Consider the following 23,839-nt stretch of genomic DNA (forward strand, 5'->3'; position numbering starts at 1 on the left):
CCTCAAGCGCCCACTCTGCTTTTTGGTGGTCTCCCATAGCTCCGCCCTTTCCCACTCTGCTCGCAAGGCCCACTCAAAGTTCGTTTGTAGCTCATTTTCTTTCTTGCCAGCCTCCTTGGTGAGTCTGGCCACTGTCCTTTGGAGCTCTTTTACTTCCTCTCCTCGCTTCTCTAGCTCGGCCTTCTGATAGTCCACCGTGCGAAGAGCAGCATTCCTTTTGGACAGGTACTGATTCGCCTGAACGATGGTAAGTCTTTCTCTGCTTGAGCAGCTTCTAAGTCCCGTTTAAAGCCGTGTGTTCTCTTCTCTCATCTCGACCAGCCCTTCAGCTGAGCTTTCTGTATGGACAAATGCATGGAAAGCAAGGCCTGCATAACAAAGAGAGTTAAGAGTTAGTTTCCTTTCTACTGAAAAAAGCAAATGTAAAGTCCACATTAAGGGCTGCTCGTTTTACCTAGCTTAGGTGCTGGAAGGATGTGGACATCAGGTCCATGGGGTTGGAGGCCACAAACTGCTCGAACGCCTCCATGAGCCCGCACTCCAGTAGGGTGAAAACCACCAGCTGTAAATGATCTGAAAGTTGCCCCATGGAGTCTAGCATGGGCGTGCCTATGCCTGCAGCAAGTAGCATTCCCTCATCCGGCTCCTTGCTCGACCTCCTTCCAGGACCTGCATCCTCCCTTTGCCTCGGCCGTGAACCCTCTGGGGTAATGGAGATACCGATCGCGCCCCAGAAGGCCCTCCTGAGCGGAACACTTGGTAAGGCTATGACCTCTCGGGCTGAATGCCCAGGCCCTCCGGCTCGGACTCTGACTCCTCAACCCGAAGTTGCTTTCACTTCTTGGACTTTGGAGCCATAGTCTTGTGCTTCGGGTGAACAATCGAAGGCTGGGGAACGCCTGCAGGTCAGACCGTAGCACTTGCCAGTGTCTCTTTGATGGGGGGACTGCTGGGAGCCGCTCCAGTAAGTCTGGCAACGCTTACTCAGGGGAAGGTGAACTGCTTTGGTCACGGTGATCTGGGCACTTTAGGAGGCATGGTCGCTACATGCGAACATCGTTAGCAAAATAGTTTGTTGCATGCAGGATAAAGAAAAACAGGCCAAGGTTATGGTGCTTACTCGGTATGGTCTCTAAGGTCGCTTCGAGATTGAAGAAACCGTATTTCCACAAGTTCGTGGTTGTCACAAGCAATCTCACGTCACGACTCTCTTCGAGCAAAAAGCCGAAGGCAGTGATTCTGTCAGGGTCCTCGAGAGCTGATAACCTAGTCGTCTTGTTAACTACGAAGAAACAAAAAGCTCATTAGCAAAGATTAAAAGGAAATTCGCGAGCTCACAGAAACGAGAACCTACTTGGCTCCTTAAATTGGCAAATGTCATCGTATCAAAAGAAGAAAAACTTCGTCTCATACGCCCTAACATTGTTGGGGTAGCTATGTATTCCCGCTTTGATTATAGGATGTTTCAAGAGGTAGAAGGAATCCTTGTCCTTACTCTTCTTCAGGATGTACGAGCAACCAAGCTCTAGCGCGGTTAGCTCACCCAAACCGTTTTCGTCGCATGCGTTATACATAGCCACGGCTATCATATATGCATTTGACATAAGCTATAGCGGCGCGATCTTGAAGTGATCTAGGATCGACCTAACTTAACGAAAGGGTGAAAAAGGATCAACCCTCCACTCTTAAAAATATTCTCGAAAATCGCAGCCATCCCTTCTGGCGAATTCCGAGCTGTGTACGTCCTTGCTGGAAGACCTCTACACTGAAGGCATATTGGTCTACCACCTTCTGAATCTCCTCAATGGTGATTGCCGACAGAATCTCCTGAGAGGGATCCACTGGGGCATCCTGTACTGGCGAGCTAGTTTCCTCACCTGTCCTGGTCGTAAAAGGGTCCATTCTCCTGCGGTCTGAAAAAAGCAACATGCAAGAATCACTCAGTCGTCATACACTGTTTCATATGATGGCGTGGAGGAAAAAGTAAATGCTTCCTCCCTTAAACCCTAGAAAACCCCTAAAATAATCCTTAAGAGCCACCTCTAATGGCTCAAACCCTATGAGAAGATTTTATCTCCGATCAACTACCGGCAAACACTGTCACCACAAGGAAACTATCAAAAACAAAAAAGAAATAAAGTGGCAAAGGAACCATCCTTACCTCTTGAGTATGAAGATTGATCCTCCTACTCCGAGTGTCAAGCGCGCACCAGTCTAAAAGACGAAAAATCACGGCTCACGAAAGTTTCTTGCTTTCTCTGAAGAAGTGAATATTGTTCAATTACCTGAGGTGAGCCTGGGGTTTTATAGTGAAGGAAGTGGCGTTTGGTTTTCCCGAAGCCAAATGACGTTTGAGCAAAAATCACTTCTCACCATTGATTGCGACCACGTGTCGCTAATTAGTGAAGAAGAGTGACCGTCACGCTTCGAGAAACCAAATCGTCGTTCTTTTCCGTTGAAGCACTCAAGCGACGGCTCGTTTCCCTCTTCCACATTAAATGTGCTCACATAAGCATTTAATGCTTTGATAGGGAATGTCGTTTTAGCATGGCTCGCATTTAATGCCCATGGCTAGCACTTATTGTTAGAGTAGATGCCCTAGAGCCAATCAATTATTGTAGAATTGACTCTTTGTAATAATGTTCATTAATCAATAATAAAAGGCATTTTATTCTATATTGCGTAAATCATTATTATTGCAATATGTATTGATATATGTCCTTAGAATGGTAGAACCGTGACGAGGGTATCAAGTGTTTCAAATCTTGATAGTGAGAACCCTATGAGCACATCAGGGGGCCATTCTAGAAACGTCCGTAGCCCCAGTATTATTCTGAAGTAAGGGCACAGATAATACGGTAAGGCTATCATAGTTTGAATGACCCAGTCGAAGGCAGTGACTGATCTCACTGTCAGGTTGTTTGGTGACAACCTGGTGCAACACATGGGTGCTGTTTGTAGGCGGATATACCGCAGAAGTTCACTGGACGACCCACCAGAGGATTCCATATGGATGGTAACCCCAGTGTCTATGGAACAAATCCCAACGAATGGTGGTGCATGTGACCTAGACTTGAGATCACCGGAGCGCCTTGTGCACCAATTGGTACAGGTGCACATAGCCTAACGCAGTTCATTTAGAGCTGTCAGTACGGTGGTGATTGGCTATATAAAGAGTATATCAAGACTATGGTGGTGATGAAAAAGGATTCATCACTCCCGGGTACGGGAGAAGTTATCTCCGGCGCAATTCAGTATATGGCAATGACACTGAACATGTGGCCACAGTGGGATTGAGTTGTGTTTATCCAGATTATAATACGGGTCATTGGTCCAGAAACTGAATTATAATATCGAGAGTAACCGAAGGTTGACACTATTTCTATGCCTTCGTCTCGTCGAGATAACGTATGATGAAAGGATCGAATTGTATGGTAACCATATCGTTGACAGGTAGCTACTTTGCTGAATCCGAATCTATCGGGTGGCCATGATGCCTTGCTAGGGGCCAATCTTGTCGTGATTAGTGAGGCGATTGATTGGTGTAATCGCGATATACTACACTACCGGTATGATGAGGAGCCTATGGGTCACACACATAGAAGATATTTAAGAAGCAAGAAGAAAGAGGGCTTTTTTTCTTCTTTTAGGCGAAAGGGTATTTTGGTAATTTCACAGTGCAAATTTGCTGAGGTCGTAGCCTTTTATTTAATTTGTTAAAAATTAATAAGTGAAATTACGGTTAAATGTGTGTTCGCACATATTTAATTAAATCATCATTATTGTTAAATGTTAATTAAATATTAATTGATTTAATTAAGATAATGATGAATTAAATTAAAATATCAAATTGGGAGTGTTTGGCAACATGGGGTGTTTGGGTTGGAGCCCAAGCCCCTTCCATGTGGGAATAGGAACTTGGTTTGCCTATAAAAGGAATAGTGTTTTTGTGGATTTAATAATTTTTAATTCATTTTGCCTTTTGATAAAAACACACACAGCAGCCCCTTTTAACTCACTCCCACGCCCCTTTCACTGTTCATGAAAAACAAACATTTTGTTTTTCTTCTTGATTTTAAGGCCAAGGAGGACTAGCAAATCCTCCTTGGTTCTTGTTGATTGTCTTCGTGTGGACTCTACGGTTCGACCTACACTTGGATCGGTAGCAAACACATTCAGGGACACATTGGTGGAGCCTCCAAACGTGGGTATGATATAAACATTTGGATTTATTTTTCTGCAGATTCTTATTATGCATAAACTGTAAAATCTGTGCCTTGATTTTGGGTTCTAAGGAACGATCCGTGGTTGTAAATTTTTTGTTTTCCGTGCGCAACCGGGTCTTTCCTAACAGTGGTATCAAACTAGGGTACTAGATTTACAGTATTGAATGGTTGATACATGAATTGTTTGATTGAAACATGCTGCCTGATGAATCTGCCTAGAAAAACCCAGATTTTGTTAAAACTGATAAATCTGTAATCCATGTTGATGAGTGATTCAAATGATAACTGGTTTAATAATGTGTTGTGATGAATGTGATATTGGTTGGTAATATCTGGTTGAACGTAGACGTTTGATTTGATTTGGATTCGTGTTTATACACAAAAAAAAATGCAAAAACGCGAACTGTACGAATTGGGGATCCAGGTTTCGCCGCGGCAAAGCTTTAGCTTCGCCGCGGCGAGGAGCCTCTGGACAGTTTTTTGTTCGCGGAAGATAAAACCTTCGCTGCGGCGAAGTCTGTGGCGGCTAGAATTAATTTTAATCTCGCTGGGCGAAGATAAAACCTTCGCCGCGGCGAAGTATGCAGCAGGAAGTGCATACTGTAAATGCTCGCCGCGGCGAAGATAAAAACTTCGTCGCGGCGAAGGATGTAGCTTTCCCATTCTATATTTTTTGAAAGGGATAATCTACAGTTTTAATAACCTATAAAGCCAATGTACATTCTGCACATTAAGAGGGGAATAATTAATTAAACCACCCAATTCAAAAATTGATTGTTTTTGAAATGTATGCTTTTTTACTGTTTGTATATTGCATGGTGCGCGGTACATGAGCCTTAGACCTAAGGGTGAATGTTTTAAATTATTTTGGGTATGTATGGCTGTAATATTTTAAATAGGGCCTGCGTGTCCTGCCTTCTCTCTCTTCGTAATGTACATTCTTTTCTCATCTCATTCCCTCGAATGAAATCGAGTTTCTAAATTGTTGATGTAAAATTAGTTGATGTAAAATTAGTTTAATATTAATTTTATTGTAATTTAGAATGATGTTTTTGTAATGTACTTGGAGATGGAGTGAAGGACGAGCAACTATCTTGAAGACTCAAGATATTTGTTACAAGATCCCTAGGTGACCCACCGATCCCTCTAGGCTCGAGGAGATCGGTTTAGTTAGGCCATGTACCGGCACGTTTAATATTTGTTTAGAATGCATGCTAAGGTTGAATGAATAACATGCCAAACAATGTTATTCTAACAAAGATAATAATCTGATGAGACATTAAATAACAAACCCTCACTCAAGTATATTAAGTCACGAATGCCTTCTATCACCATGGTTTTAATCAAACCACTGTTCGTCGAAACCTTGTTCGTCCAAGCGAAGGGTACACTTCTACAGTGGGAGGTTAAATTCATTGGAGTCTTCCTAATGGTGAGGGTCGACTTAAAATGACGGTTTTGCTTGTTCGCCAAAGCAAGGTTGATAAACGTCATAGGCTAGAGAGCAGTACACATTATGTGTACATGGTACATGTAGGTTGCTACTCTACTGATACTGAGAATCACACTTGGGACAATGGTTGGAGCCATTGAATTGTGTGATTGGCTTGTTGGCTTTTTCACATTTGAGGTTGATAGTGGGAGATATCAATTGGTGTGGATTAAGTTTGTTGGCCTACCTAATCAACCCATTTTGGCTTGTTCGCCAAAGCGAAGGTTTGAAAGGGCAGGATGGGATTCTCGTCCACTAGGAAAGCCAACGGGTTCCCGAGTTAATAGTGAGGGCTATTGGCTTGAGTAAAATAGTGGGAGCATCGTTTAATAAAAGACTTATTAAATAACAATGAACTTTATAATAACTTTATCTTTTTGCAACTGTAGATTCACGAAAATGAGCATTATGAACCTGCGACCGATAATCGAAAAAGAAAACAGGTTGGAGGGATCCAATTTCTCAGACTGGTATCGTAATCTTCGGATTATACTTAACAGAAAAGAAATTGTATATCCTTGAGAAGCCATACATGGCTGAGCCTGATCCTGATGCCACTCAGGAAGTTAAGGATACTTATCAAAAGTTCCTTGATGATGCTGATAGCGTACAATGCTTGATGTTAGCATGATGACACCTATGCTGCAAAAGCAGCATGAGAATATGGATGCTTCTTCCATAATTCTACACCTCAAAGAGCTTTACGAAACAAAGCTCGACATGAGAGGTACAAGGTGTCGAAAGCAGTTTGGGAGTCGTCTGACTGAGGGTGCCCAAGTTGGTCCTCAGTGCTCAAGATGATCGAGCACATAGAGGGCTTGAGACTTTGGGATGTGGGTTGGATGCAGAATTACAAATGGATTTAATTCTGCAATCCTGCCTGACTCTTTGCTCGTTCATAATGAATTTCAATATGAACACGATGGAGAAAACCCTGTCAGAACTTCTAAACATGCTGAGGACTGTAGAGCAGGACACTGAAAAAGTCCAAGCCTGTTTACTGGTTGCTGCCAGTAAAGCAAACGGTAACGGCAAGGGTAAGGCTAAGGCCAAACAAGCCAAGCCTAAAAGAAAGGTTGCCTTGGTCCTGAGAGGGCATAGGAAAGGGCAAGGTAGTCTGCTCTTTTGTGGCAAGCCTGGCCACTGGAGGAACACTGCAAGCGGTTTCCTCGCAGCAAGAGAAGTCAGAGGCTACGACTTCAGGTACTTTCATGATTGAGATTAACTTCTCTCCCTAACATCTTGGGTCATGGACACAGGATGTGGTACTCACATTGTATACTGATGTGCAGGGACTAAGGCAGAGTAGAGTGCTCGCCAAGGGAGAGGTGGACCTACGAGTTGGAAATGGAGCACATGTGGCTGCATTAGCTGTAGGGACTATTATTTATCTTGCCTAGGGTTTATTGTTGGAACTACATAAATGTTATCACGTACCTTCTATTTCTAGAAATATTATTTCAGTATCCGTTTTGAATATGGGGTATCATTTTGAGATCTAATGGATTGTTGTCCTTTAGTTTGAATGGTATCTATTTGGAATTGCAAGGTTATATAATGGATATTGTTCTTGATTTAAACAATAAAGATATTCTCAATATTGAAACCAAGAAAGCAAACAAAGCGATCAAACCAACATATCTCTGGCATTGTAGATTGTGTCATGTTAATAAGACTCGCATTGCAAAACTTCAAAGGGATGGAGTTTTGGCCCCTTTTGACTTCCAGTCATTTGGGTATGCGAGTCATGCCTTTTAGGCAAGATGACCAAGTCTTCTTTCACAGGACAAAGTGAAAGGGTACTGAATTTAGGCATCAACCATAGTGATGTATGTGGTCACTAACAATTGAAGCCAGAGGGGGTATAGTACTTCATCACATTTACTGATGATTTCAGTAGATATGGTTATGTCTACCTATTGAGACATAAATCTGAAGCCTTGATAAATTCAAGGAATTCAGGAATGAAGTACAGAATATGTTGGGCAAAAGTATTAAAGCTCTTCGGTCGGATCGAGGAGGTGAATACTAAGCTCGGGGTTTTTTGAGTACCTGAAGATGGGGGATAGTATCACAACTCACCCCTTTATACACCCCAACACAATGGGGTGTCAGAAAGGAGGAATATGACTTACTTGACATGGTAGGTCCATGATGAGTTTTAGTGATTACCTGCATCATTCTGGGGTTAGCCCTAGAGACTGCGACTCACGTTTTAAACCGTGTGCCGTAAAGTCTGTGATAAGACTCCATATGAGCTATGGAGTGGGCGAAAGCCAACTGTTTATCTAAGGATTTGGGGTTGCGAAGCTTATGTTAAGAAATTGACTTCAAACAAGCTGGGCCAAAATCCTGTAAAAGTATATTTGTGGGGTATCCAAATGAGACCAAAGGATACCATTTCTACCACCCAGAAGAGCGCAAAATCTTTGTTGCTCAATCTGGTGTCTTCCTAGAAAAGGAACTTTTTCTAAAAAGTACTAGTGGGAGAAAAGTAGAACTCGATGAAGTTCTGAAACCACAAGATATACTAGACGAAGACGGGATGATGTACCACAGGAGTGGTTGAGCATCATGAGGAGGGTTACTCCACAAATTGTGGATCAAAGTGAACCCCTCAGGTAGCACAGGAGCTACGTAGATCTGGGAGAGTACGCCATGAGCCCGAGAGATACGGTTATCTTGTGAATCACATGGTGGACGTACTAGTTATCGACGATGAACCTAGAACCTACGAAGACGCTATATCGGATCCAGTTTTAAATGGCTTGAAGCCATGAAATCTGAGATGGACTCCATGACCAGAACCAAGTGTGGTTCTGGTGGAACCATGAAGGGGTAAAACTATAGGTGTAAATGGGTCTTCAAGAAGAAGACTGACATGGATGGCAACGGCATACTTATAAAGCACGGTGGTTGCCAAAGGTTTCAAACATTCATGGCATTGACTATGAGAAAACCTTTTCGCCGGTTGCCATGATTAAATCCATCCGGATTATGCTTGCAATTGCTGCATATCATGACTATGGATTTGGCAATGGATGTCAAAACTGCTTTCCTGAACGGAAACCTTGAGGAGGATGTGTATATGACACACTGAGGTTTCGTTCTTGATAGTCAAGCTAATAAGGTATGCAAGTTGCAGAGATCATTTTAGGACTCCAGCAAGCTTCAAGGAGCTGGAACATTCGTTTGATGAGGCCGTAAAAGAATTCGTTTTATCAAAAAACGAAGATGAGCCCTGGTGTTTACAAGAAAAGTGAGTGGGAGCGCAGTAGCATTCCTAGTGTTGTAGTTGATGCTACTTCTGATCGGGAATGATATACCGAACTTGCAGTCGGTAAAACTTGGTTACCAGTGCTTCTCATGAAAGACTTAGGGGAAGCAGCCTATATCTCTTGGTATAAAGATCTATCGTGATAGATCGCGTGGTTGCTGGCCTAAGTCAGAGTGGCATAATTGACAAAGTACTGAAACGATTCGTATGGAAGAATCCAAGAGGATTTCTTCCGATGTCACATGGTGTTTATCTCTCTAAGGAATGTGTCCTAAAACACAAGATGAGAGAGATAGGATGAAGAGGATCCCATATGCATCAGCAATTGGATCCATCATGATGCCATGCTATGTACTCGGATTGATGTCTCATGTGCTTTGAGCACTTGTAGTAAATATCAATCGGATCAGGTGAGCGTCACTGGATGGCGGGCAAGAATATTCTTAAGTACTTGAAGAGGACTAAGGATATGTTCTTGGTTTATGGAGGGGAAGATGAGCTCACTGTAAGAGGATACAGTGATGCTAGTTTCCAAAGACGACAAAGATGATTATCGATCGCAATCAGGGTTTGTATTTTGTCTCAATGGTGGTGCAGTGAGCTAGAAGAGTCCAAGAAAGCACTGTAGCGGACTCTACAATGAGGCTGAGTATATTGCATTGTCAGATGCGGCTAAGGAGGCAGTCTGGATTAAGAAGTTCGTCACTGAACTTGGTGTGGTTCCTACGATTGTTGATCTATAGATATCTATTGTGACAACAAGAGCAATTGCTCAAGCTAGGGAACCACGGTCTCATCAGAAGTCCAGACACACTCAGACGATTTCATCTCATAGAGAGATAGTTGAGAGGAAAGACGTGTAGATTAGTAAAGTGCATACGACGACAATCTCGCAGTCCACTGACAAAGCCTCTGTCGCAGCAGAAGCATGAAAGGCACTTGAAATCATTGGTATTAAATACTGAATGATGGCTTAGTGCAAGTGGAGGATTGTTAGAGTAGATGCCCTAGAGCCAATCAATTATTGTAGAATGACTCTTTTGTAATAAGTATTAATCAATAATAAAATGCATTATTCATATCTCGTAAATCATTATTATTGCAATTGTATTGATATATGTCCTTAGAATGGTAGAACCGTGACGAGGGTATCAGTGTTTCAAATTTGATAGTGAGAACCCTATGAGCACATAAGGTGGCCATTCTAGAAAACGTCGTAGCCCTAGTATTATTCTGAAGTAAGGGCACAGATATACGGTAAGGCTATCATAGGTTGAACGACGCTGTCGAAAGGCAGGATCTCACTTGTCAAGGTCGTTTGGTGACAACCTGGTGCAACATGGGTGCTTGTTGTAGGGGAATACCGCAGCAAGTTCACTGGACTGGCCCACCAGAGGATTCCATATTGATGGTAACCCAGTGTCTATGGAACAAATCCTCTAACGAAGGTGGTGCATGTGATCCTTAGACTTGAGATCACCGGAGCGCCTTGTGCACCAATTGGTACAGTTTGACACTAGCTAACGCAGTTCTATTTAGAGCTGTCGTACGGTGGTGATTGGCTATACAAGAAGTGTATCAAGACTATGGTGGATTGACAAAGGATTCATCACTCCGGGTACGGGAGAAGTTATCTCACGGCGCAATCAGTATATGGCAATGACACTGAAACTGTGGCCACAGTGGGATTGAGTTGTTGCTCTATCCAGATTATATAGGGTCATTGGTCCAGAAACTGAAAATATAATATCGAGAGTAACCGAAGGTGACACTATTTCTATGCCTTCGTCGAGATAACGTATGATGAAAGGATCGAATTGTATGGTAACCATACGTGACAGGTAGCTACTTTGCTGAATGAATCTATCGGGTGGCCATGATGCCTTGCTAGGGGCCAATCTGGTCTGTGTATTAGTGAGACGATTGATGGTGTAATCGCGATACTATACACTACCGGTATGATGAGGAGCCTATGGGTCACACACATAGAAGATAATTTAAGAGCAAGAAGAAAGAAGGGCTTTTTTCTTCTTTTTAGGCGAAAGGGTATTTGGTAATTTCACAGTGCAATTAAATTTGCTGAGGTCGTAGCCTTTTATTTAATTTGTTAAAAATTAAATAAGTGAAATTACGGTTAAATGTGTGTTCGCACATATTTAAATTAAATCATCATTATGTTAAATGTTAATTAAATATTAATGATTTTAATTAGATAATGATGAATAAATTAAAATATCAATTGGGAGTGTTTGGCAATTGGGGTGTTTGGGTTGGAGCCCAAGCCCATTCCATGTGGGAATAGGGCAACTGGTTTGCCTATAAAAGGAATAGTGTTTGTGTGATTTAATAATTTTTAATTCATTTTGCTTTTGATAAAAAACACAGACACCCTTTTTACCACACTCCCACGCCCCTTTCACTGTTCCATTGAAAAACAAACATTTTGTTTTTCTCTTGATTTCTTAAGGCCAAGGAGGATCTAGCAAATCCCTCCTTGGTTTTGTTAATTGTCTTCGTGTGGACCTCTACAGTTCGATCCTACACTTGGATCGTAGCAAACACATTCAGGGCAACATTGGTGGAGCCTCCAAACGTGGGTATGAATCTAAAATTTGGATTTTATTTTTGCAGATTCTTATTATGCATAAACTGTAAAATCTGTGCCTTGATTTTGGGTTCTAAGGAACGATCCGTGGTTGTAAATTTTTTGTTTTCCGCTGCGCAACCGGGTCGTTTCCTAACACTTATTGCATGTAGGACACGTCTATCAGAGCAAAAGGTGTTTCATTTAATGTATCAGCTACAAAAGTGCAATGGATAACATCTGAAGAGGTCGTTACATTAAACACTCTTCGTCATGTCAGTCGCAAAGCGACGTGACCGTTTGCCTTCGTCGCATGTCAGTCGCGAAGCGACGTGACTTTGCTTTCAACAAAAAAATTCACCAAGTGTAATCAGGTCGAGGACCTCAATCGAAGACTAGAATCATCGTTATGGCACTGAATAAGATCTAGAACAGGTCGCGGACCTTAAAGAAGATCATTTCAGGTAACCTGCACGGGAATGTTTTCGCAACCTCTTTGCAACCAGGTCGGATCAACCAGTGTCCATCCGACACGCATCAAATCAAGGCATAATTGTGTAGTTCTCAAGGTTCGATCCTCAAACCTAAAAAATTAAGGGACTTCTGTTATGCCTGAAAAAGTAGGGCTGATGCCAAGCCTTGTCAGCGTGGGCGGTCAGAGCTTAGGTAGGCTCTGCAGCCATTCAGACGAAGCCACGTCGCATGCTGACGTGAGCGACATGCTCCCACCAGTGCAGTGGGTATGCACCAGATTGGGAAAGGCTGGAAAAGGTCCACGTGTCCAATCCCCGCAGAGGTCAAGGAAATTACTTGAGCAGGTGAGCAACGGGACACAAAGAAGGATTTGCACGGCAACCTGACCCACTCATAGATTCAGTAATCATTACCTCAATTCATCCCACTATAAATAGAGGGCTCCTCTCCCGTTTGTGGGATTAGCTAATTTTTCTCTGAAATAGCATACATTCTCTCTCGCTCTCATGTATTCACTTGTATTCTCTAAGCTATAAATCAGCTCGCTAAACGCGACCTGATCTCATATATTAATACAATATCAGTGGACATAGGATTCGCTTGTTTAAGCACCTGAACCACTTTAAACATTATTCTTCATCTCTTATTCAACCCAATATCCCCATATACACGTGTATCTTTTGAGTCAACTCAGCATTTCCCACGTGCGATTAGTTGGTGTCAAAATCAAGCTTCAACAACTTCCAACCTCACAATTTTGAAAATTGTTCACTAAACACCCCTCATAGAAGTTAAAAATGAAAATCTACGATAATATTAGAGGCTTAAATTTACATTTGGTTGAAAGATAGTGTTTGGTTCATTCGTTAAGTATCGATTGTTGCTTTAACCTTTTTTTTTTTTTTTATAAATATTATAGTATTTAAAAAATCCTTGCTAATGAATTAGGAATCAATTGATAATGATTTTTAAGATATTCTTATCTATTTGCTCTTCAAAATTTTAAATGGTCAAAATCAAGAGTTTATAGTGTCAAATAATATAAATTAAAAAGTTTGAAGATGTTGTCTCTTAAATTTTAGAATTTAGGTGAACAATGATACATCATGGTATTAACCGGTTAGATTATCAAGCTAATTTTTAAAATAATGTCATGTGTGGACTAGTTTTGCATCATATATTTATTATTATAGTTTTGCAAAATACAATTTCATTAAGGAGAGAAATATTTTTAGTAAATTAAAACAACCCTTACGTTTTGAAAAATTTATAAAACAGCCTCATAATTTCGAAAATGGTTCACTTATTAGGGTTTAAATGTACCGTGTGAAGGTTAAAAATGGAAACTTAATGTATATTACAGAGTAAAATTGAAATTTAATCTAAAGATAATATTTTGAGTTATTGTCCAGTGTCGACTATTGCTTCAAAGTAATTTATTTTTTATATATTTTATTAAGATTTAAACAACTCTCAACTAATGAATTTTGCGTTCAATTTATAATGATATCAACTCGACCCACAAATTTTTCAAAATTACAAACTTGTCCATATGCAGTAAAACATCTCTATAGTGATACTTTATATAAGAATAACCTCTATATAATTATAAAACATTCAATCCCAACTTAGGATAGTTATAAATAAGAATAAACTCCACATTGTAATAAGTTATAATTTTTCTAATTCCCGTCTTAAGAAAGTTGCTTCCACATAATAATAATTATACGTATATTGCAAAAAAAACAAAATTGTTATGTTGCATTAAAGGTTTAAGATGAAATAATTTTTTTATCTAAAGTTGTTTGGGACAATGATTTATGCTTAAGAGTTGTTACCACATCTTTTAATTTTGCAGGCATAGAATAATTTGCTAGCATAAACACCTTCTTGTTGAAGTCAAAATATTTCTACCTTTTTAAGCATGTTTAGAGCTTCTTCACACGAAACTTTTTGTATTTCCTACTATCATCCTCAGGATTATTTCCTTTCTCTTTTTATCTAATTGTAGGAATGACTACTAAAATAATGAATTAAAATCCTAATACATGCTACTAAAACGTGAATTACAAAATAACTAAGTCAAAACAATAATTTTTGTAACTACGTCTTTATTAAGTTATAACATCTTCATAGTAATAAAATTAGTTTGTCCCACCATTACGATTATACAAAGGTTTTACTTAAGATTCCGGTAATCTTCCAAAACCAATAGTAATTACTGTTGGTTAAATAGGTGGTAATCTAATTAGTTCCATTTTCTTAGGTATTTTAAGATTACTTAGTAATGTTAATTTTATTACAGTTTTACCTTTTATTAATAAAATTTTTGAACAATGATGCCCTTATTTAAAAATTAATTTACATGAACCTATCATTACAATTTTACCCTTAATTATTTAAGTTTTTGGACAGTAATGCCCTTATATTTAAAACAAATTGCTAGCCACCCAAGACCACCACCACCTGCTAGCAATATTACGATTAACCACCAATAATAGTCTCATTATTCACCGACCAAGATTGGCCTCTAGCAAGGCATCATGGCCACCCAACAAGTAGAGATCATCGAACAACTGATACCTATCAACGGTACGGTTACTATGTTAGAGTAGGTGTTCTAGAGCCAATCATATTATCGTATATTGACTCTATGGATCATGATTATTCAATCTATAAAAGGCATAGTTTATATTATGTAAAGCATATCTCATATGTATGTATTAATATATTTTCTTAGAGTAGTTGAACCGTGATGAGGGAATCAAACAGTGATAAGTCTTGATTGTGAGATCCCTATGATCACTTATGGTGGTCATTTTAGAAACGTCCATAATCCTAGTATTATCCTCACTTAGGGCACAAATAATACGGTACGGTTATCATAGCGTTGAACGATCCTACTGGAAGGTATAGACAGCTCTTACATGTCAAAGTTGTTTGATGACAACTTGGTGTGACACATGGATGCTTGTTATTCACGAGTTCATTGGACTGGCCCATAAGAGGATTCCATATAGATGGTAACCTCAATGTCCATGGAATATATCCTCCAACAAATGGTGGTGCATGTGGTCCTTAGACTTGAGATTACTGGAGCGTCATGTGTAACTATTGGTGTAGTTTGACACTAGCCAAACATAATCCTATATAAGGTTATCAGTGTGGTAGTGATTGGCTGCATTGAGAAGTACATCATGGCTATGGTAGATCGACAAAGGATTCATCACTCATAGGTGCAGGAGAAATTATCTCGGTGAGATATTCGATAAGAGACAACGACCTTGAATCTGTGGCCACAGTGGAATCAAGTTGGTGCTCGGTTGGTCTATTGGTCTGATAACCAAATCTAAATATGTCAAGGTGGTTTATACTTGAAGCTGACATTATTTCTATACTTCAAACCTTGATGAGATAATAGATGATGAAATGATTTGATTGTATGGTAACCATACTGTTAACAGGTGGCGAATACGCTGGATCCGAATATGTCGTGTGTCCATGATGCCTTGCTAGAGGCCAATCCTAGTCTGTGTGTAATGAAATGATTAATAGGGTGTTGATTATGATATCACTCACTACCGATATGATGAGGAGCCTACGGGTTACACATTTAAAAGGCAATTTAAAGAAGATAATGAGTGAAGGGCATTTTTGTCATTTATTGAAGAAGGGGTATTTTGGTAAATCTTACGGAGCAATTAAATTTGCTAGAAAGTTGTTGTCTGGATCTAATTCCGTATTGGATTTAATATGTAAGATTGATTATTTATATAAATATATATTGTAAATAAATAAAACGTCATTATATATATATATATATATATATAGCTATAGATATATATATATATATATATATATATATTATATATATTATTAAATACTAAAAATCATTATTAGATAAACAAATAATAATGGCCTAATGCGCGTTAGTGATTTTCTTCGGAAATCAAAGAAACTAATTATTTAATTGTGAAAGGGTATATTGGTAATATATTCTAATTAGGGAAACTAGGGTGTGCCTATAAAAGGCACTTTTCCCTGAATTTCCCTAATATTTCATGCATTGCCAACCAAGAGAAAGAGTTGAGAGAATTTTTCTCTCTTGAATTTTCTTACTCCCTTCTTCTTTAAACATCACAAATCAAACTAGTAAAGTGATTGTGTGTTGATTCTTGCCTTTGTGTGGACATCGTGGGTTCACTTTTATCCTTGAAGTGTGAGCGTTTTTCAATGATCAAGCGGTGGAGTCATCAACGTGGGTAAGAATCTAAAACCTTAAATGGGTTCTTATGTTCTATAACATGTAAACAATGTATTTCTCATATATGGATCTTGGGACTTTAGGTTTTAATCGGTACATTTTTGTTTTCCACCGCCTATATCTTTAATTAAATCCTAACATATTGTGCAATCCAATCATTTCATCATATATTATCTCTTCAAGGCTGAGGTAAGTGTCATCCTTAGATTGTGCCCTTGATGTAATTGGTGTTTGGTTATCGAACTAACGACCGAAATAAAATCGGATTTGAGTGACAACTCAATTCCAATGTAGCCATAGATTTATGGTCGCTGCCATTTAACCGAACTGTGCAGTGAGATAAATTCTCTCATAACCAAGACTGATAAATCCTTTGTTGATTCACCATAGCTATGATATATTTCATGATTTAGCCAATCACCACCGTACTGATAACCTCTATATAATAATAAAACATTACAATCCTAACTTGGGATACTTATAAATAAGAATAATCTTCACATTGTAATAAGTTACAATATTTCTAATTCCCGTCTTAAGAAAGTTGCTTCCACATAATAATAATTATTTGTTTACAAAAAAAAATGTTACACTATATTAAAGGTTTAAGATGAAATAAAATATTTATCTAAAGTTATTTGAGACAATGATTTATGCTTAAGAGTTGTTAGTACATCTTTTAATTTGCAGGCACAAAATAATTCCCTAGCATTACCTTCTTGTTGAAGTTGAAATATTTATTCCTTTTTAAGCATATTTAGAGCTTCTTGGGACGAAACTTCTTGTATTTCCTACTGTCATCCTCAAGATTATTTTCTTTTTATCTAATTGCAGCAATGACTACTAAAATAATGAATTGAAATCCCAATACATACTACTAAAACGTGAATTACAAAATAACTAAATCAAAACAATAATTTTTTTAACTACATCTCTATTAAGTTATAATCTCTTCATAGTAATAAAATTAGTTTGTCCTACTATTATGATTATACAAAGGTTTTACTTAAGATTCCGGTAATTTTCCAAAACCAATAGTAAATTAGTAATTATTGTTGGTTAAATAAATGGTAATCTGATTACCTCCATTTTCTTAGGTATTTTAAGATTACTTGGTAATGTTAATGTTATTACAATTTTACCCCTTATTAATAACATTTTTGAACAATAATGCCCTTATTTAGAAATTAATTTACATGAACCTGTCATTACAATTTTACCTTTAATTAATTAAGTTTTTGGATAGTAATGCCCTTATATTTAAAACAAATTGCAAGCCACCCAAGACCACCACCACCTGCTAGCAACCCTCGTTAGCCACCGCTGACTGACGTGATCGGAATAGCGCACACACGACTGGATCTAGTCGGTCATGCATCAATTTGGCCGTATCCAGCTATATCCACCATGAATCTAGCCAGAAATGGTCAAATCTGCTGCTAGAGATTTGGTCGTTGACAACTAGATTCTGGTCGAGATCTAGCTATTAACAACGGCCAAAACTATCTGGTCATCGTAGATCTAAATCTATTCGAAAACGACCATATCGGTGCACGGCCGACCAGATCCAGTTGATCATGCGTCGTTTTGGCAACTACCGATTGCCGTCCGACAGTGGTGACCAATGATTGGCTATCCTATTGGGTAGTTAGAATGCTTTAATTAATTTTTAAACTTTTATGGTGATGATGTTTAGCTAAATTAATAAATGTCGGGTGTTAAAAAAATAATAATTTAAAATAATAATAATATTAAAATGGATGGGTAGTTTAATAATTCATATAACATACCTACCAATTTATTCTTCCTAACTAGAGCCGACAGTGGACCGTGCCAGCCCATAGCACGACAAGGCACGACACGAAAAAAGCACGGCACAGTATGGCCCACGATCATGCAACCGTGTCGTGGGCCTTATAAAAGGCACGTGGGCCGACATGACATGACAAAAGCCTAATTCTAGAATTTAGAAATTAATAAAAATGAAGATATATAATAATTCTTAATCCTAATTTCTAAATTTGTATTTGTAATTTATAATTATAAGTATAAAAAGTATTGAAATTCAATTAATATTTCATAGTGATTATATATATTTTTTAAATAATACAAATATAAAATGTCACAAAATATAACATATAATATATTTTTATAATAATTATTAATAAGAAATCAAATTTATAAATATTAAAAAAAAAAAAATTGTAAGCCGACCCACAAAGCATGCAAGCCGACCCACGACATAGCACAATATATAACAGGTCGTGCCGTGAGCCTTCAAATTTAGTACGTCGAAAGCCCAATACAGCATAACAAGACACGAATTTCTACTAGCCTTGGCTACTGTTTTAAAAACCGGACCAGACCGGCCGGTCCAATCGGTTGGACCAGGAACCGGTCACGTGTCCGGTTCGAGTTAAGACCAAAACAGTTATAATGTAATAAGCCATTTTAAACCGTTTCAAAACCGAATAATTTCACTGAACTGTCGATCCAACCAAACCGACGGATAAACCGGTCGAGAAACCCCTAAATCCCTAATACCCCATCGCAGCAGACGCAGCCCTTTCTCTGTTTCTCATCTTCTTCTCTCTCAGTTTCTTGCGAAAATTTCTTGGCTCCTCTCATCTCTGCGAAAATTTCTCAGCTTCATCTCTGTTCTCTTATCTCTGCAAAAATTTCTCACCTTCTTCTCTGTTCTCTACGAAAATTTCTTTCTGAAATTCCACCCAAATCGCAACTGAACTCTCTGAAATCAACGACGACGTCTTCCTCTCTCGCCAGAAATCAACGACGTCTTCCTCCCTCGTCGGAAATCGACGATGATAGCTCCTTTCCTCACTGAAAATTGACGGCGACAGATCCATTCATTGACGACAGCTCAATTCCTCGATCCAGGTAATAAACACGCCATTCCTCGATCCACCTTCAATAATCAATAATGATTTCCTTGCAAACTTTATCTGGAGCAATGTGTATGTGCATGTATTTCCAGATTATGTGTATGTGTATGTGCATGTATTTCCAGATTATGTATTTGAATTCACCCTGCTCCTGCTCCTGCTCCTGATTTTGTTTTTCTTTTGCTGGCTAAAAGCAGAAAGACTTTTTGAAGTGACCTCTGGGCATAAGAAAGTTGTTTCATATGTGAAATTCTTGTCAAATGATGAACTTGCTTCTGCATCTACAAACAGCACACTACAGTTATGGGATGTGAAAGAGAATCTGCCAGTGAGTAAATATTGCTTTAACCAAAATTATCATGTAGATAATCCTTTCATTTGAAGTTTGCATGCCCATTTGAAGTTTGGTTTTGGAAGCAGTGAGATCGGGACGAAATTGATAGCAGTAAAATCATGAAGTGCATTTTGCAAATCACAAAAAGGAAACTCAAATTAAGCTCATAAAAGAAGGAAAGATTTTTTCTTCTTTTATGAGCTTAATTTCGTATATGTACTTATGTAGTTAGCAGAACTTTTATTGATATACTTTATGTTTTACTTGAGTTATTTTATGTACAACTATCAACCAATTTTGTGGTATGTTTGTTGCTAAATACTTATTGTATGTGCATGTATTTCCAGATTATGTATTTGAATTCCGTACTTGAATGTTTATGTTTTACTTCTATTGTATGTTTGTAGATGGAATAAGGACTATGACAGACAGGATGTTGCATGATGACATAGCAAGAATACAACTTGACTTGATTCAAATGATTCAAGCTACAAACAATAACATGCATGAAACTTAGAGAAGAAATAAAGAGTCACAGGAAGAGATGAGACAAATGAAAAGTAGGGAAAAGGATTCTCATGATGCGTGATGACGTCACTGGTTCAACCGACAGTCCAATCGATTGGACCGATTGAACCGTGACCCAACCATCAGAGCGGGTTGCCCTCCGGTCCGGTTTTTAAAACAATAGCCTTGGCACGACATAGCCCATGACACGACAGACCTTAAATTTTTAAGCAAAGCACAATCCACTGTCGACTCTACTCCCAACTAAATATATAAATATAACATACCTACCAATTTATTCTAACCTAACTAAACACATTTTCCTAAATATTGATGGGTGCGTTTGATTTATTATTTTAGATAGGATTTTGGGAATAATATTGAGTAGTTGGATAAGGGAGTATTACAAGATAAAATTTAAAAATTTATGAAAAAGCCTCTAGGTTTGCTAATTTAATTAAATACCCTAATATATAAAATAACAAAAACACCCCCACCACCTGTAGTGCCAGATTCTGGCCACCATCGCCGGAATCTGGTCAGAAAATCGTGTTACGACACAGACCGGTCGGATCTGCGTCGTAATGCATCGTTATGGCCTTTTCCGGCCAGATCCACCACAGATCTGGCCGAAAAAGGTCAGATCTACGACCTGTTGTGGCCGCGACGGTCGAAAAAGGCCAAAACGACGGCCAAGTATATGGCCGTCGTTTTCGGTCAACGATGGTCAAGTCTTTGGCCGTCGTTCACGGCCAGATCGGTGAACTTCCAACCATTTCTGGTCGACAGGTAGGCCGTTGTACAGATTCCGACTGCCACCGACGATGGTTGCCCAAATCTGGCAAGTATGGGTCACGAGGGTGTTTTTGATAATTTTTAAACTTTTTTTCAGGATGTATTTGATAAAATTAATAACCTTATGGGGTCTAAAAGTAATTAAAAAAATAAGATAATATTTCTTGAATAATGTGCCAAACATTATTTGAAGAATAGGATTAAGAATATGGATAAAAATAATAAATCAAACATGCCTGATATTCCCTGAATCATACGCACCCTATAAGTCATTTCTGGATAAAGTTGAATGCTATAAATGTTTATGCCATTTCATATCTTGCAATCCAAGAGTCTAGCCTAACCCAATCCCAAACCCCATTAAAAACCTTTCAGATTTTGAAACATCAAGAAAATGTATACACATCTTAAAGTCCAATTCAAGAATACATATAAGCCACAAGCAGTAATCATATGAATCTTTTATCCAAGCACCATTGATCTTTAAAAATAACAACGTTTTGATAACAGTATCAAGGTTCAATAATGGCTTTCCAATAAAAAATTATTAACTGTAGATTCTCAACCACGTCCGGATTACAGCTACATCATCATCAAAATATCATAAGAGTTCATAGCTGAATAAACATCAAATGGCAAAGCAAAAGGGTAGCATTTATGCACCCAACACCGAGCCCGAGTTCTTCCTGCATTCGGCAAGCATATCCATGTAGAACTGACACTTGCTGATGTCGTTTCCAAAGTTGTTGATGCACTACAAAAAACCAAAGGGATACTAGTTAGAATACTTCAATGACCCAAATCATATATATATCAAAAGATTATTCCGGAAGCAATAAAAGTAAATCTAATAAAAACCAATATAAACATAACTTTGCAAGTCAATTATAGAAATTTAAAAAGTAAAACTTAGACGGTACCTCAAATAAGAAAACAAAGAAGTATCACACTGATTTAAAAATCAACTTATTGACAGTACCAACAAGAACAAACAAACTCAAAAATTGGTTTCAATTCTTCTAGCCAAAGAAAATGATTTAACTCCTGTAAGTTCTATGCTTTCAAAACCTGTGCAGCAAACTTCAATACATTGGTTTAACTAGAAGCAAAGTAATTCTTTTGCTTCCAACTTATTCACTAAGTTCTTCTAGGAAACAGACTTAAACAGTTAAACCGTCTGCATATCAAAACACATCTAATAATAAATAGCGGAATGAAGAAAATATACATACATCTTGGAATGCCTTGGAGTGAATACCGCAGGCATCAGGGCTGCCAAGGCTGTTTGTAGTTGGAGCTGGGGCAGCAGCAGCAGCCTCAGAGACCACAGTTTCATGTTGGATGGTTCGAGGACCCATGACAGCATCCACAGCCCTGTGTGCCACTGCACTTCCAGTACCAAAAGCCATGCCTGAAACACAGACAGAGGACAAAAGTTCAGAATTGCTATGACTCAAATCAGAATTTAACATGTCATAGAAACCTTTTCATAAAATTGTATATGTAAAAAATCTGACAAAACTGATAATCTTAACATACCCTGAGCTATGGTTGAGCCAATGCCTCCAAGCAGCGATCCACCACCACCACTTTGAGCCGGAGCTGGAGGAGGGGCACGTTGAACTGCATAAAACAAGAAATATCAGGCATTAAAACCAAGTGCTTATCCAATTTTAAAATATGGTAAGAAAAAACACATTGAAAAAGTACATTTATTTACACACTGTAAACTACAAACAATATGTTGTGTGTTTATTTGAAATATACAAAAAAAGCACCTGGTGTAGGGGGTGCGCTACGTCGGGGAGCAGGGCGGGGTGCAGATCTTCCTACAGAAGAAAGTAAAATCACCATTAGAATCAATAAAGAATATCCCGTCACAGCAGTAGACACATACAACCTTGAGCAGTCTCTCACAAGAACATTAGACCCAAAAGCCTTTTTATAGTTTAAACAAACAGGGTTTAATATACATACCAATAACCTAAACCAAGAAAAATTTACAGCCACAGTATCAAATCTTGGACCCAGTTACCTCAATATTCAATGCAGAATATCATAACCAAATAAAATATCTCAAATAACACACCCAAATACTTCTATACTAACCTATAAATATACTCTAGACATTAACCATACGACAAAGCTTGACAATATTAAACGCTTACCCCTATCGTTTTGCAAGCAATTAACATCCCAATCACAAACAAATATCTAAACACTAAAAATAACAAAATTTTCTATCCTAAACCCTAAAAGCTATAAACTTCGGATAGCAGCCACTGGAGTTAGCCATACCCAGGGGTCTTGTGTTCGAGTTCGGCAATTACTGGGTTTACCCCAAAAAAAAAAAAAAAACTATAGACTTTGTCATTGAAAACCCTAAAAGCATCAAACTTTGCCATTTTAAACCCTAAAAGCAGCAAACTTTATCATTCTGAACCCTAAAAGCAACTCACTTTATCATTCTAAACAAAATAATTAGACTTAATTCACTTTTTTCCTTTCAAAAAATTAAAAAAAAAAAAAACCCCAAAACATTTTCATGATTATTTCGCAGCAAACAAAAATACCAAATCAAATGAACATAAAAATCAAAATAGATCTGAACGGCCACTTACCTCCGGAGCTTCGGCGAGGCATGTTGTTTAATAGCGTCGGCTGAACAACGAAAGATAGAAATTTCTAGAGAAAATGTTTGAGTGTTTGCTTATCAGGACTCGAAGAATACCTGAAGATCTGTTTATATAATCCTGTCGATAATCCGGTGTGGTCAGGACCACTGGTACTAATGACGTGTCAATATCACGTTAGTCTGTTTTTAATAATCCTTTTAGCACCCTATGATGTAACACTAGATGGCACACCCGTACGTTGCGCGAGTTTATTTATTATATTGTTTTTATTTTATTATCGAATTTTTATATTTTAAGAAATTATAAACAACTATTGTTTCACAAAAAAATATGTCAAATATTGATTA

General features: G+C 38.4%; 1 protein-coding gene across 1 annotated transcript; it reads right to left on the minus strand.

Moving 5' to 3' along the window:
- Nucleotides 1–21,370: 21,370 nt before the first annotated feature.
- LOC116116708 (uncharacterized protein C6C3.02c-like) lies at nucleotides 21,371–23,618 on the minus strand. Its single transcript, XM_031402767.1, has 5 exons — nucleotides 23,478–23,618; nucleotides 22,635–22,685; nucleotides 22,396–22,479; nucleotides 22,089–22,267; nucleotides 21,371–21,610 (listed from the first exon to the last, which is right to left on the minus strand). The coding sequence occupies exons 1-5, from the start codon at nucleotides 23,497–23,499 to the stop codon at nucleotides 21,512–21,514; spliced, it is 435 nt and encodes a 144-aa protein (XP_031258627.1). The 5' UTR covers nucleotides 23,500–23,618; the 3' UTR covers nucleotides 21,371–21,511.
- Between the last annotated feature and the right edge of the window lie 221 nt (nucleotides 23,619–23,839).

The sequence above is a fragment of the Pistacia vera genome, unplaced genomic scaffold (assembly GCF_008641045.1).
Source record: "Pistacia vera cultivar Batoury unplaced genomic scaffold, PisVer_v2 Contig78, whole genome shotgun sequence".
Taxonomy (NCBI): Eukaryota; Viridiplantae; Streptophyta; class Magnoliopsida; order Sapindales; family Anacardiaceae; genus Pistacia; species Pistacia vera.

Bases quoted from the DNA above. Each gene is read 5' to 3' on its own strand.
- LOC116116708 (XM_031402767.1), bottom strand. From the start codon at position 23,499: ATGCCTCGCCGAAGCTCCGGAG. The intron at 22,686-23,477 runs GTAAGTGGCCGT...TTTCTTCTGTAG, and splicing joins GCCTCGCCGAAGCTCCGGAG to GAAGATCTGCACCCCGCCCT. The intron at 22,268-22,395 runs GTATGTTAAGAT...TCTGTGTTTCAG, and splicing joins TGGCTCAACCATAGCTCAGG to GCATGGCTTTTGGTACTGGA.